Source organism: Megalopta genalis, chromosome 2 (genome assembly GCF_051020955.1).
Source record: "Megalopta genalis isolate 19385.01 chromosome 2, iyMegGena1_principal, whole genome shotgun sequence".
Taxonomy (NCBI): domain Eukaryota; kingdom Metazoa; phylum Arthropoda; class Insecta; order Hymenoptera; family Halictidae; genus Megalopta; species Megalopta genalis.
Window position 1 is genome coordinate 28,394,453 of NC_135014.1, and position 14,351 is coordinate 28,408,803.

At 47.9% G+C, this 14,351-nt stretch overlaps 1 protein-coding gene across 8 annotated transcripts in view; it reads right to left on the bottom strand.

Annotated features, from left to right (window-relative positions):
- Window positions 1–14,351, bottom strand: part of eag (potassium voltage-gated channel protein ether a go-go) — a 124,230-nt gene that overhangs the window by 32,170 nt on the left and 77,709 nt on the right. For 4 of the 8 annotated variants that reach the window (XM_033486443.2, XM_033486444.2, XM_033486446.2 and 1 more), the window contains 5 exons: window positions 12,664–12,721; window positions 11,874–11,980; window positions 3,051–3,319; window positions 2,336–2,635; window positions 1,162–1,430 (listed from right to left, as the gene is read on the bottom strand). In XM_033486443.2, the coding sequence (XP_033342334.2) occupies window positions 1,162–1,430; window positions 2,336–2,635; window positions 3,051–3,319; window positions 11,874–11,980; window positions 12,664–12,721 (1,003 nt within the window). The remainder of the gene's footprint in view (window positions 1–1,161; window positions 1,431–2,335; window positions 2,636–3,050; window positions 3,320–11,873; window positions 11,981–12,663; window positions 12,722–14,351) is intronic. The other 4 variants (XM_033486453.2, XM_033486451.2, XM_033486445.2 and 1 more) reach the window with 3 other exon arrangements.

Consider the following 14,351-nt stretch of genomic DNA (forward strand, 5'->3'; position numbering starts at 1 on the left):
ATCAACGAAAAAGCAGCGACCAATGAGAGGCGAGCTCGACCGGCGCAGCGCGCCCACAGTTCCGTTCATTGGCGCGTCCGCCTCGCGTCAGCTGATCTCGCGCCAGCCGAGCTCGCCTCTCATTGGTCACCGTTTATCGTCGATAACTCGCGAACGAAGCCTCGCAGAGAATTGTTGCAAAGGAAAAAGTTGCTTGAAACGACCTCAGGAACCCCTTATTTCCTGGAGGTGCCATAATTTTCGGTATATCGAGTTCGAATCCGTTCCATCCGTTCGACTAGTTGAAGCGCGCTAACGGCCGCTCGCGTGGCAGAAGCGAAAGTAATTTAAGAAGCGCGCGGGAACGAACTAGACAGACAGACAGACACAGCCAGGAGGATGCAACGTGTTCCCTCTTGTTGCATTCTTTTCATTTTTTTGTTTCCACCGGCAGGGAAATTTCTTTCGGTGTTTCTCGCGCGCGCACAGCTGGTCCACTAGGCAACGGAAACGGTGTCGTCGCCGCTCTAAAAGCTGTAGCAGTCTCGTTCCGTGTCGGGGAAAGCTGATCTCGGCTGTGTCTCCGATTCCCGGCGCGGTGCACCGTTCGTCCGGAACCGGCCGCGGAACCGTGCGATTCGAAAAGAAAAACATGCGCCGCGTTCGAAGTTCTCCCGTCCCCGAACGGAACGAGCGTAGAAAGCGGCTCATGCGTCAACGGTGTGTCGTGTTCCCGCGTGTGTCTCTGTGTGTTTCTAATTGGTATAGCGTCCCGATCAGGCCTGGGACCCCGGGGACCGTTTAATCCCGAACGATGAAGCTCGCGCGCATTCGTTTTCGAACGATCGCGGCCGAACGCTTCGCCATAGATCGCGTTTCGCGGCGGGATCGCGTTCGCCGCCGACCTTGGTAATGGATCTTTCTTCTCACAGACGACCCACGATGCTCGGAAAACCCTCGCGAATCCGGCCTGACGCCGCCCGATCCGTCATCCGAGCTGACGGACGACGTCCGCTCGAAAGAAACGCGACGGCGACGAGAAGCGCGTCGGCGGAACGCCGTGGAGTCCCATCCGGTAATCGGGACACGTGGCACGTCGGGTTATGTAAATGACGTCGAGAGGTAGCCGTCAATCCTGCCGCAGCTGTGTTACCTTTCAGTGTGTGGGCAGGGTAAAATCACCTTAAAGTGACGTACCAGACACAGGCCAGCCAGTGAGCAACCAACATGTAGAAACAGAGCAGAAGAATGAGCATCGCGGCTCCATACTCCAGATACCGGTCTAGTTTGCGGACCACGCGACCTAGACGGAGCAAACGCACCACCTTCAGGGCGGAGAACAGGCTGCCGATCCCGTCCTCGTCGTGGTCGAACGCGTTGAACACGTCGTACGGAAGGCAGCTGAGCAGGTCGATGACGAACCACGACTTCAGGTAGTTCATTCTGATCACCTGGAACACCATGACCGTGGGAACGACGATTACGATGTCGGTTTCGGTTCTAGAAAAGTTTACGGGCGAGTTGTGACCGGACTGCGGATATTCGTGCAGAAGTGTATGAATTAACGCGACGCGACAGCGGTTTTTCGTTTCTGTTCGCGACGATCGATGATACGGTTAACGACGAGGAGATTTTTTTTGCTTGAATCTGATTTACGTGAAACGGAGAAAATGAGAATTTGCACGAAGATCCGCGGTCTGCTCGCTGCTCTTGCAAGGTACAGTTGATGTCTCTCTAATTGACGCCCAAATTGTCCAGAAAAATGGACAATTTGCGGAAAGGAGATACGATTGTTCGAGCCTTGTGATTCGTTTTTTATGGCTATCGATTGTCAAGAACTATAAAAACGAGTTGCAAGGCTCGAATAATCGTATCTCCTCTTTCCAAATTGTCGATTTTCGTGAAGCGTCAATTGGAGAGTCAATTGCAGCGTCAATTAGGGAATACAATCGACGCTCCTAAAAATTGGACAATTTCGGAAGAAGAGATACGATTATTCGAGCCTTGCAACTCGTTCTTATAGTTACCAGTTATCAACAATTATAAAAAGACGAGCTACAAGGCTCGAATAAAAATTGTCCACTTTTGGGGACAATCTTGGCGTCAATTAGGGAGACATTACTGTATATCGATTCTGGCTTGTATCGACCTCGGTTTTGGATCTTCCAAAGCGACGCTTTTTCTGTCTGATTTCATTTGAAATCAGAACGAAAGAAATCGGAACGAGACAAGTACGGTAACATCGAGTACACAACGGAGAAAATACAGTCGAAACGCGAAAGTATAATTTCGTTGGGTATAAAGCAATCGGCCGAAACGATCGAAAGGATGATAATAAGCAGGCTTCCGTGTGTACCTTTGGGTCGGACACCACCTCACCGCCGGGACCGACGAACGTCGTGTGAAAATTCAGGACAATGTCGATGAAGAATATGACGTCGACGATGCTGTCGACCACCAGCAACGATACGTCCTCGCTGGTTTTGTTCTTGAACGCGACGTTGTAGGGCACCATGATGGCCGTGTAAAAGGTCAAACACAAAATGATCCAGTCCCAGATCGCCTTGAACGCGCAGTAATGTAATAAAATGTGCGGCGGTGTCTTCGGCGCCTCCTGTCTGTACTGCGGCATCACGTCGCCGCTTAAGGTCAACATCTAAATCACACGGAGAAAACGATTACAGTTTCCATTTACAATCGAGTGGTCCTTAGCTGTAAGCAGTCGACGACGCTCTTCGCGATTTTCATTGGACTCGCCGCACGAAATTTTGCGACGCTCGGCGGGTGATCGCGAGATCTTCACAGATTTTCTGTATATTTTTCGGAGGAAAACGCGAAAGGTTCGTCGTTTGTTCGTCCAAGTGTTGTTCAACCGATTCGTTTCTTATGTCAAGAAATATTTAATAATAGAGTAATTTCTCCCGGAAATGCCGAATTTCGCGTTGCCGTGAATTTCCTCGCGCTGGTCGTTGTCCCGCGTTCGACCGGCGCGTAATTCCTCGGCCCGAGCGAACGATAATTTAACCGGGAACAACGATATTTCGTCGTCGCGGCCGATTTGTGGGACTCACGTGAGCTAGGTGCGACTGTTTGGTAGTGGTCGGCAACGCGGAGTCCTTCAGGGCGGGCAGATGGGAGCTGAACTGCGAGACGAGAACGGATCTGGACCTGGTGACCGTTCTGGCGAGTTTCGCGAACTTCGATAGGCCGCCCTTGCTGTCGTCCGCCTCGATCGGCTGCTTCAGGGCAGTGATGTCCCGGAAGGTTAGCAGGAACAGGACCACCAGGTCCCGTTCGTTTTTGATCGGCGCTATTTGCAGAAGCAGCCATAGTGGTGTTTCTGCGGAACAACGGGAGAAAAACGGGGGCCCACTGTCATTCATTGGCAGATCCTGGACGTTGCCGCGAGGACAACGCTTGCTATCTAATCGAGACGGATAAGTCTCCGGTCTAATTAGCCGCTTAGGTCGCCAAAGGTCGGCCCTTTCGGCGTCCTGCAGCAAGGTCTCTGTTGGGGGGGAGGGAGGACTCGCGGCGGATGCAATTCAAACTACGTGCGTACGCGACCGTGTTTTCTCGCTGATTAATAAGATTAATAACAATCTCGGATGGCTAATTCCAACGAAATTTTGTCATTCAATTAGGAAACGATCGATGAAAGGGACAACAAGGCGCGGGTTAAATGCTTTGGATTTTCTCGGCCGGCTGCGGCTGCTCTAGGAATGAAACTACAGTAATGTCTCTCTAATTGACGCTCGGATTGAGCACCAAAATGGACAATTTGCGAAGGGGAGATGCGATTATTCGAGCCTCGTGGCTCGTCTTTTTATAATTGTTGACAATCGGTGACTATAAAAACGAGCCGCAAGGCTCGAATAATCGTATCTCCTCTTCCCAAATTACCCGTTTTAGTGGACAATCTGAGCGTCAGTAAGGGAGACATTGCTGCGTCGATGGAAGCGATATCGTTCCTCGCGTTGATCGTTCTTCGAAACTCGTTTTTATCGTAGATGTTATCTCCACCGATAGCTCTGTTCAGATTGAACGCATCGATGTTATCTACTCGGAATCGTATCGTTCTTCGATCGAGAGACGCGCCGCACACTTTTTGGTGAGTACAATTGCATCGATCGCATTATATCGCACGTGAACCGATACGATAAATCGATCGACTTATCAGAGATTTCCGAGATTACTTTTGATGTCTTAGCTACCGGCGATTAATTGGTAACTAGCCATTGTACACTAAATGACATTGTAAACAAATAAACGTATCGGAAGAATCCGAATTTTATCAGAACGTTCGCGATGTAAAAGAACGAAGCAACCATCCGTCACGATCAATCTCAGCTCTCCGGTTTCATCGATTAAACGATTTCGATCACTGCGAGAATTTTTTGGGCTTGATTCGCGGCGCTTAACGCGTCGCGAGGCGATAATTTCGTACGATTTTCACGGGAAATCCGAAGTTTCCGCGAAGGATTTCGACGAGGCTAGCAGCCGCGGCCTAATTGCCGGCAGTTAATGCGCGCAGGACGCAAGAAATAAGTCCGCGGGAACATTACGGCCGAGAAGAGTGGCTCTTTCGCCCCTTGTTGTCCGATTGGCGGCGGTTCAACGAACTCCCCGCCAAGGGTGCCAGGATTAAAGGTTTTCATTCCGAGTGTAGGATGGCGAAAGTTTGCCGGTCGAGAGAGAGAGAAAGATAGATATAAACACAGAGAAAGAGACGGAGGCAGAGATAGCTAGAGAGAGAGAGAGCGAGAGAGAGAGAGAGAGAGAGAGAGAGCAAGAGAGAGACAGAGAACCTTCCTGCAGGGCTTGGCAACGTTATCGCAGTCTATCATGCTACGCACACGGAAGCTGTTGCCCGCTTGCTAGCAAGCAACACAGACCACAGAGTTCAACTAGAACTAGAACTACAACTACAACTACAACTACAACCACAACTGCAACTGCAACTGCGACTACGTCTACAACTATAGAGACAGTTAGGGATAGCTGGAGGGCTCGTGCAAAGCGATGCAAGCAAGCCACCTCGGCGGCTCGTGGAGCCTTCTTCGTGGGGCGAACTCGTGCCATCATGCAAATGAGTGTCTCGTGAGTGTGTACGTGTGTTTCCAGGGTTTTCTGTGTGTCGAGAATGTGCATGTGGAGGACTCGGCCCGACCCGTGGCCGTCCTCGGCGATGATCGAGGCGATCGATGGATGTACTGTAATGTCTCCCTTACTGACGCTCAGATTGTGCATTAAATTGGATAATTAGGGAAGAGGAGATACGACTATTCGAGCCTTGCAGCTCTTTTTTTATAGTTCTTGACAATTCGTAACTATGAAAACGCACCGCAAGCCTCGAATAATCGTATCTTCTTTTTCCAAATTGTCCATTTTTGTGCGCAACCTGAGCGTCAGTTAGAGAGACACAACTGTACAGTAATGTCTCCCTAACTGACGCTCAGATTCTCAGCCTTGCAGCTCGTTCCTAATGAGTTCTTGACAATTCGTAACTATAAAAACGAACCGCAAGGCTATAATAATCGAATAATCGTATCTTCTTTTTCCAAATTGTCCATTTTTGTAGACAATCTGAGCGTCAGTTAGAGAGACGTAACTGTACAGTAATGTCTCCCTAACTGACGCTCAGATTCTCAGCCTTGCAGCTCGTTCCTAATGAGTTCTTGACAATTCGTAACTATAAAAACGAACCGCAAGGCTATAATAATCGAATAATCGTATCTCCTTTTTCCAAATTGTTCATTTTTGTAGACAATCTGAGCGTCAGTTAGAGAGACATAACTGTACAGTAATGTCTCCCTAACTGACGCTCAGATTCTCAGCCTTGCAGCTCGTTTCTATTCAGTTCTTGCCAATTCGTAATTGTAAAAACGCACCGCAAGCCTCGAACAATCGTATAATCGTATCTCCTTTTCCCAAATTGTCCATTTTTGTGCGCAATCTGAGCGTCAGTTAGAGAGACCCGGTGTGCAAAGTGTCGCTCCACTGTCCGTGGAACATCAAAAGCGCGCAGCGTTTCGAACAGCCCGGCCGAACGAAGCTCCGACACCGAACTTTCCGCGCGGTGTCCGCAATCCCGATTGTATTTTCCCAGCGAACGATCCGCGCGAACAATTACCAGACGCTGGCGCGCGCGGCGCAACAAATTTCCTCTTTCATTCGATCTCGAATCGCCGCCTGGCTCTCGTTCGGTCGGCCGCGTTTCGTTCGGCCGCTGTATCTTTTTTTTCTTTCACCTCGGAACGCTGCGAAGCGGTTCGTTGATTCAGGATTTTGGATCGAACGTCCGCTGCGGGTGGATCGAACGGTGGATGCAGAGAGATCGATACCGAAAGAAAAGAATGGATGTACTAATGTTTCGTGCCTATTTATAGCGGGAGGTTGGCCCTCGGCTGTCGAGGACTCGGCCGCTCCCGGTTCCGGACGAATTTCACCTTCTTTTCTCAGATGTTTAGGGGGGACGTTTGAATATTATTATTTTATTGTATAGGAAGATAATAGATTCCCCGCGAAAGGAGCACGGTGAATAGGAACGGCTCGCTTCTTCACGGTGAGATACGACAGCTTTCTCGCGGAGAAAAGGGAGGAAAGTAGTGGCTCTCGCGCGGAGAACAGGTACTTACGACTACAGAGTGTCCTATAATTATGGTAGAATGCTCAACAAAGGGGCGATGGACGAAATAACGAAAAACAGTGACCAATAAGAGGCAAAGTTCTGCTGATTCGCCGATGATTCAGTTGATCTCGCCTCTCGTTGATCACTGTTTCTCATTTAGATTTCGCAACATTTCGTTGCGGATTACACTTTCGCTAAGGAAAAAGTTTCTTCGAACGATCTCAGGATTCATCCCTTTCCGGGTGTTCGCATAATCATGGAACACCCTGTGTAAGTGTACAGTGTATCGGCGACGATCGAGATGCTTTCCCGGAAATTTAATTCATTCGGCATAATTGGGCCAGATGTCCTTTCAATTTCTCTACAGAAATTCAATATAATAATGAAAATAATAATAATGATAGAATAATAATAAAAATGAAAATGAAAATGGAAACAACGTGAATACAATGTACGGAGCAGACAATTAAATATCCCAGCTTCCGATAGCATTGAGTTTATATCTCAAATTATTCGTATTTTTTATTTGCTCGTTTTATTCTTGCCTGGCCTCAAAATATTCCGAAATATTCATGAAATTTGAGTATACGCTTTTGTTCCCGCTAAGATTACAATTTAAACAGCCGATGGTTGCCACGTTTAACGCGCGACGAGTATACTCGTCGCGACGAAAAAAAATCCTGCCTAAATTCTCCGTGACGAGTATGCTCGGCAAACACACTTGATTGGTTAAAGGAGAAAGGTTCGAAGAATAGAAAAATTCGGAAGGAAAGCGTTTCGTTCGTCCGGTGGTCGAGTGTTTGCGAGCGCCGAGGACCTCGGGAAAGATGTTGCCACGCGAAACCGTGTCTCCAATTAGTCGAAATTCCGGGATACTGTAATGTCTCCCTAATCGACGCACAGATTATCCGCAAAAATGGACGATTTGGGAAGGAGAGCCTTGCGAAGTCGAGCCTTGCAACTCGTTTTTATAGTTACCGATTTTCAACAGTTATAAAAACGAGCTGTAAGGCTCTCGTCCTCTTCCCAAATTGTCCATTTTTGTGGACAATGTGAGCATCAGTTAGGGAGATATTACTATACAGGGTGTCCCAAAAATGTCTCGCAATCCGAAAGTGGCGGGTTCCTCGGGTCATTTGAAGCAGCTTCTTCCTTTACAAAAATGTTCTCCGAGGCACCGTCAACGAGTTATCAACGAAAAACAGTGACCAATGAGAGGCGAGCTCGGCTGGCGCCAGGCGACCGAGCCAATGAGCGGAACCGGGCTTCGTGCGCTGGTTGGCTGGGCCGCCTCGCGTCAGCCGTACTCGATTCTTATTGGTCACTGTTTTTCGTTGATAACTCGTTAACGGTGCCTCGGAGAACATTTTTATAAAGGAAAAAGTTGCTTCAAATGATCCGAGGAACCCGCCATTTTCCGGATTGCGAGACATTTTTGGGACACCGTGTACGTAGGCCCGGATCGATCGGACACCGTCGACCGTCGCATCTGTCCTCGAGTTTTCGTCGGGCGAGCCTGGAAATTGACGAGAGAGGCCGGTCCCCCGGGTAAAAAGCGTCCGCCCCGAAAAGTCCTCGACGCCGCGATCGTCGAGTTCTCACCCCGAAACATCGCTCGGAGACCGTCGACGAGCGTTCGACAACGGCTATTGTCGTTTCCTCCTCGGTGCTCGACGGGCGTCGCTTAATTAAGCGATCTTTCGCGGGCTACGCGGCTACAATGGAGCGGGGACAAGCGTCGAGAGCTTCCTCTGAACCGTCCGGGGATGAAAAAATTCGGGCCGGATCAGGTCAACAGTTCCTCTCGTTAGAAACGAAAACACCTCGAACATGCTCCACCGGCGGATCCATCGCCGCGATGGATCCGCGGAATTCGCTTTTCTTTTCTTGTCTTTTTTCACCCGCTTCCGGCTCATAATCCACACTCGCGAGGACTCGCCTGGCGGTATACTGATCGGTAATTAGTATACTGGTGACAATGGCGTCGCTCCGAGACGAGCACAGTTTGTAATCCCGTTTGAAATGAAATGGACTTTGTCGTATAAAACGGAGGTACCATAAGTCGGAAAAGTTGATTAAGATTTACAGTTAAAATGGCTTCGAGCGCAGAGGGTTAAATGTTCCGACCGATAGCTAATTTTACGACGAATTGCTCGACGTTCCGTTTGCATTCTGTTTGATCCGTCTCGTCTGCAACGGATCCACGATTATCCGAACCGCTCGTGAAAACACGAACGTTCGCAAGACGGGACGGTAATCTGGTTACGTTTCCGGACAAAGTTCTCGCAGATTCCCGTAGAAGATCGTCCTCGTGCGTGGGGACCGCTTCGAACTAAATCGTGCGCCGCGTTAAAGGCGCCACACGTTCGCATGATCCGGTCCTCGGATATTCGGATAATCGAGGTTCCGCCGTAATAGGATTTTCTGTGTACAGAAAGGTATTTCCTTGGAAGGGAAGGTATTTCCTTGTAAGTCGAGCTGTTCCGGGCCGTCTCGGATCCGCGGAACACTTCAGTAAATTCTCGTGGCTCGTTTTCTTCGGGACTCCTTTAATCCGTGCGGGTTACCTTGTTCCCCCGGCTTCTTTTGATCTCGCCCGACAATCGAACAAATTCACTTTGAACTTGTCGCGCTCGATTACAAACCCTGCTTGCTCCGGCAGCGACGCGGACGGAGGGATAGAAATCGAGAAAGAGGGAGAGACAGAGAGAAAGAGAGAGAGGGAGAGAGCGAGCGAGAGACAGACAGAGAGAGAGAGAGAGAGAGAGAGAGAAAGAGAGGGGGAGAAAAGGAGGAATTCTAGAGGAGACTTCTCGTGGGCGGCGATGGCGTCCCACGGGATTCCTCGCGATGGCGGCGGGAGCTAACTCGGCTACACACGGCTCTGGTTACCTACTGGTGGACGTGGTATTTACGGCTGCTTCGAAAAATCGACAAAGAAACTCGTAATTACACTGCCAACGAGGGCTCTCGCTCTATTTGCCGACAGAGTCGCTGTTTCATTTACGGCGTGCTAGATCTCCCAGCGTTTCAATCAACCCTTTGCCCTGCGATTATTTCAGTTTCAAGATCGTGCGCCGCGAGCGACAACCAATACGCGAACTTCTTACGGAATATAGATACAATGAGGCCCGTTAATAATCACTTTTCAAAACGCGATAACATTTTTCTTTAGAACTGGACCGAACGACTTGACCTTACTGACGCTCGGATTGTCCAGAAAAATGGACAGTTTGGGAAGAGGAGATACGATTATTCGTGTCTTGTATCTCGTTTTTTTTATAGTTGTTGAGAATTCGTAACTATAGAAACGAACCGCTCGAATAATCAAGCTCGAACAATCGTGTCTCCTCCTCATAAATTGTCAACTTTTGTGGACAAGCTGAGCGTCAAAATGCTTTCTTTAAAGGTTTCTTAAAGATCTTAGAATGACAAAAGAGAACAAAGAACTCTTGCTTTTCAACTTTTCCATCCTGAGCCCGCAACGAAAGTTTAAAAAAACTCGTTTCGCAGATCTCGGCGAGTTGTACGCGTGTTGAAAATTTCACCGAAATCGATCGACCTTCGCGCGAGCTGTAAACGATCAACCCTTTGCACTCGAGCGGGGACTCTAAAGCGCCATTAAAGATTGTTGCATCCCGTTTCAAAATAATGCGAACGTTATCGAATCTGTTTATATCTAAAAATACTGTGCAAAGTGTAATCACAAATGGATATACTGTATGTCGGAAAAGCTATTTTGTGACAGAAAATTTAACCTCGCTCGGGCTTTTCGAGCTTTCCGATTGGGAGAGCACTGCGGCACGTTCGGCGAGGAATCAGCCTTTCGCTCGCGATCGGAAACGTTTTATTCAAATCGCGAATTCGCCCACCGCTGCTTACATTACGCTTGTCTGCCCGCCCGGCGAACGTATTCCCGATTAACCGAGTCGATTTCAAAACCTTCGAAACTTCGGTTCGCCTCGACTCGGCTCGCTGCGATTCGATTTGAAAATTCATCGGAGCCCCGTTGTTTCGAACCTTTTTAACCGTCGAGGGTCCAATTCCCCTCTTCGAAGACCCGGGGAACCGCGCGCGAGCCGAACAAGAAACGCGGAACGATCGAATAAATCTGTGTAAATCATCAACGTGCAAATCATTTTACCAAGGTCTGCGACACGCATGTTTTAAACGTTTAAACGTAGCCACGGATAAAAACGTAGAAAAAACATCGTTATTTAATTTCGTTTATCAACCAATTGTTAACCAACTGCGATATAGAAAAGTGTTCACATGCTTGTTCCCTGGAGAACCAGAATTCAAGTCGTTTCGACCAAGCTGTTCCGTTTTAAAAAGCGCAGCTTCGAACTCAACCCTCGAAGACCTCCGTTGTTTAAGACTTACGACAGGCTTTGTGTTTCGAGATAATTGTTTAAGGGGGAATCAAAGACCGACGTATCGACGAACACAATGAAATATTATGTCTACCTACTGCGATAATCGCAAACACTACTGATATTACAGACAGGGCGAGACACGGGAACCAAGCGGTTTTCGAAGGGGCATCACTCCCTCGTTACAAAAACGAGGGACGTGCTTTAGGTGGTGTTGCACTCCTTGGCACATAGCATTTCACTGCGAGTTACCATCGTGGAGCCGTGGACGCAAAAACATCGGATCGCGTGCGATTGTTTTGTTAAAAATAACGGCGACCGCGGTTCAACGCGCGTTTCCTCGAAGCTTAAACGTGACTCTCCCGCGATTAATAATAAAATGCTGCAACAAATTTATTCCACAGCGAAATCTAGAAATTGTACAATCGATCCAAAAACCACTGAGTTCCGGTGCCTCGCTCTGGGCTATCCGAACGACGAAGCAGCAACAGCGCCGAGTTACGAATGCAAACAAATTACACCGCGGCGTAAAGAGAGAGAGAGAGAGAGAGAGAGAGAGAGAGAGAGAGAGATCTGGCCCGCGAAAGTCCTCGAGGGTCACAGTGAAATTTATGCAGTCCCGAAAAAAAGACCCGTTCCTCGTCGATTCGGCCGAGGGAAGTTGCGCGGACGCGGGCCGGCGCGGCGTCGGCGCCGACAAGATGGCGCGCGAGCCGAACCGCAGCGCAAACAGAGGGAAATGGCGGGCGGTAGCGTTCGCCGGTCCCGGCTCTGTATAAACAAACCACAAAGATCGAGGCGAGAGGGTGTTTGCTGAGAGACGATTACGCGGCGATTACTTGTGCGTCAGCTAGTACTTATTGCTAGTACGAGTCCGGGGTTAAATTAACTGAAATCAAGAGTAGCCGGGAGGTCGAATAGCGTCCTCTCATTATGGCCGCCCCTCGGTCCAGGGATCGTTCGACGATCCTTGTACGTGTGTCGTCTCTTGCTCACGCTAGAGATGGGCGTATAACAATCGTATACAATATATCTCCACACTGTACATTACTGCTAGAATATCTTATGGTCTGTTTCTCGAAACCAGCTGTCTCGTACCGAATTATGAAAATCGGCCGGACAGCTGTTAGCCGCGCGAAAAGAAAGTCGACCGGGCGGTTAGAAGTTCTCCAATTAATGGAATTTTGTTCGCTGCGTTTTTGTCGATATCGTCCAGTAATTATCGTCATTAATTGATCCGTTAAGGGATTAAAGGAGACAGGACGAAGACGAAGCGTCGTCGTTGTTCGTTTCGATCGGAAGTTGCAAGTCGAAGTTGGTAGACGCTGTTATTACTACAGTGGTTACTGTGATAGTTAGTATTGTAATAATTATTATTGTAACAGTCGTTAATGTGATACTAGCGGCAAGTGCAGCTCGCGATTATAATTGCTGAATTCAGTCGACTTTCCTTTTCAGAGGACGTTGCGTTTTGGGTTTGCTGTTTCGAGAAACAGGATATAATATATCTATAGAAAAAATATATATATATGTGTGTGTGTGTATATGTATAGAAGTAGATAGATAGATAGATTAGATAGATAGAGAAAGGTAGAATTATATATAGTGTTCTCATAGTGTGTTAATAGTATATAATATAGATTTATAGTGTTTGTATAGTTAGATTCGAGGGTGACTTACTGGTGGGTCTTTCGAGCACTCTTTTGCGAACCTGTGCTAGACATACCTCGTGGGGCACCTTTAAACAGAACGATCATTCATTATTTTGCCCGGCCGCGAGCTCGCTCGTCGTCTAATAGGACGCTTAGGGTGTTTTCGCTGTTATTTTATCCCCAAAGAAATTTCGAACTGTCGCCCGGGGCGTCTGATTTCTCGATAATAATAGCGAGAAAACAAAGTAAAAAAAGATGGACGAGAGTATGAGAGAGAGAAAGAGAGAGAAAGAGAGAGAGAAGGATGGATTCAGAAGCGTCGATGATACGAGAAAGAGAAAGAAAGTGAGAGAGATATATATACAGTAATGTCTCCCTTACTGACGCTCAGATTGTGCACAAAAGTGGACAATTTGGAAAGAAGAGATACGATTATTCGAGTCTTACGACTCTTTTTTATAGTTGTTGACAATGGATAAACATAAGAAACGAGCAACAAGCCTCGAACAATCGTATCTTCTCTTCCAAATCTGTCTATTTCTGTGGACAACCTGAGCGTCAGTAAGGGAGACATTACTGTATAAAGACATACAGTAATGTCTTCAAAACTGACGCTCAGTTTGCGCACGAAAATGGACAATTTGGGAACAGGAGATGCGATTATTCGAGCCTCGCGGCTCGTTTCGAATAATCGCATCTCCTCTTCCCAAATGATCCATTTTAGTGGACAATCTGAGCGTCGGTAAGGGAGACATTACTGTAGCTTTATGATCCGTGAACAGTGAACACTCGTTCGCTAAACAAGTGTCGTTCGATACTGACGCTGTCACTGACACACGAGGCGAGATCAGGCGACACCAACACGTACAACACGAAACTCGAAGCCGGTCCGATCGGCGCTTGATCGATCTGATCGACGCATACGTAGATCATGTGTTCTCTTATGTGCCGGTCGACCAGCGACTTCTTGCATGCACAACGATACATCGTCTCGCGCCTCGAGGCGTTCCGTCAAACTCGCTCGCCGAGAATCGACGGTTCCCTCTGCGACCACCCCTTCGCAAAAATGCTCGAGCACCCTCGCCGAGACTGCCAGCCGGTCGAACCGGGTCGAGACTTTGACATTAACAATTGATTCCATCGATCTATCCCGCCGAAGCCAAAGGTTTCCCCGTTTCTGTGTCAACCCTTCGTGTCCTGAATTATTCTTCCGGAGCTCGATCATCGGCGGCACATTTTCGACGATTCCGTGACGGTCGTGCTACTCGGGTCAAAATCGACCCGCCGGTTACCGCGACCGTTCTTTGTCGGTCGAAGTTGTTCGTTGGACGAACGAGATTTGCGTCGCCTTCGTTGTCCACTTAACCCCTTGGCGCAGCAGTTATACTTCTTCGAAACTTTGCGAAAATGATGTTCGCATAAATTTTCAATGTTTCAATAGATATTCGTCTTGGTAAATTAAAGATATACATATTTCAGCGAAGCATGTTATGCATCGTTTATACTGCAATACTGTTTTATTTAGTGCACACGATAAATAAGAAGGATATGAAAATAGAAAAAAAGTAAATTACAAAGTGGAAAATACGAAATAAAATGAAAATAATAAATTAGAAAAATTTCAATCGTGTGTGAAAAAGGTTATGTATTAATTACGTATAAATTTTCGTCGCTAATCGGACTCTTTTAAAGTACGTCAAGGGGTTAATAACGCGG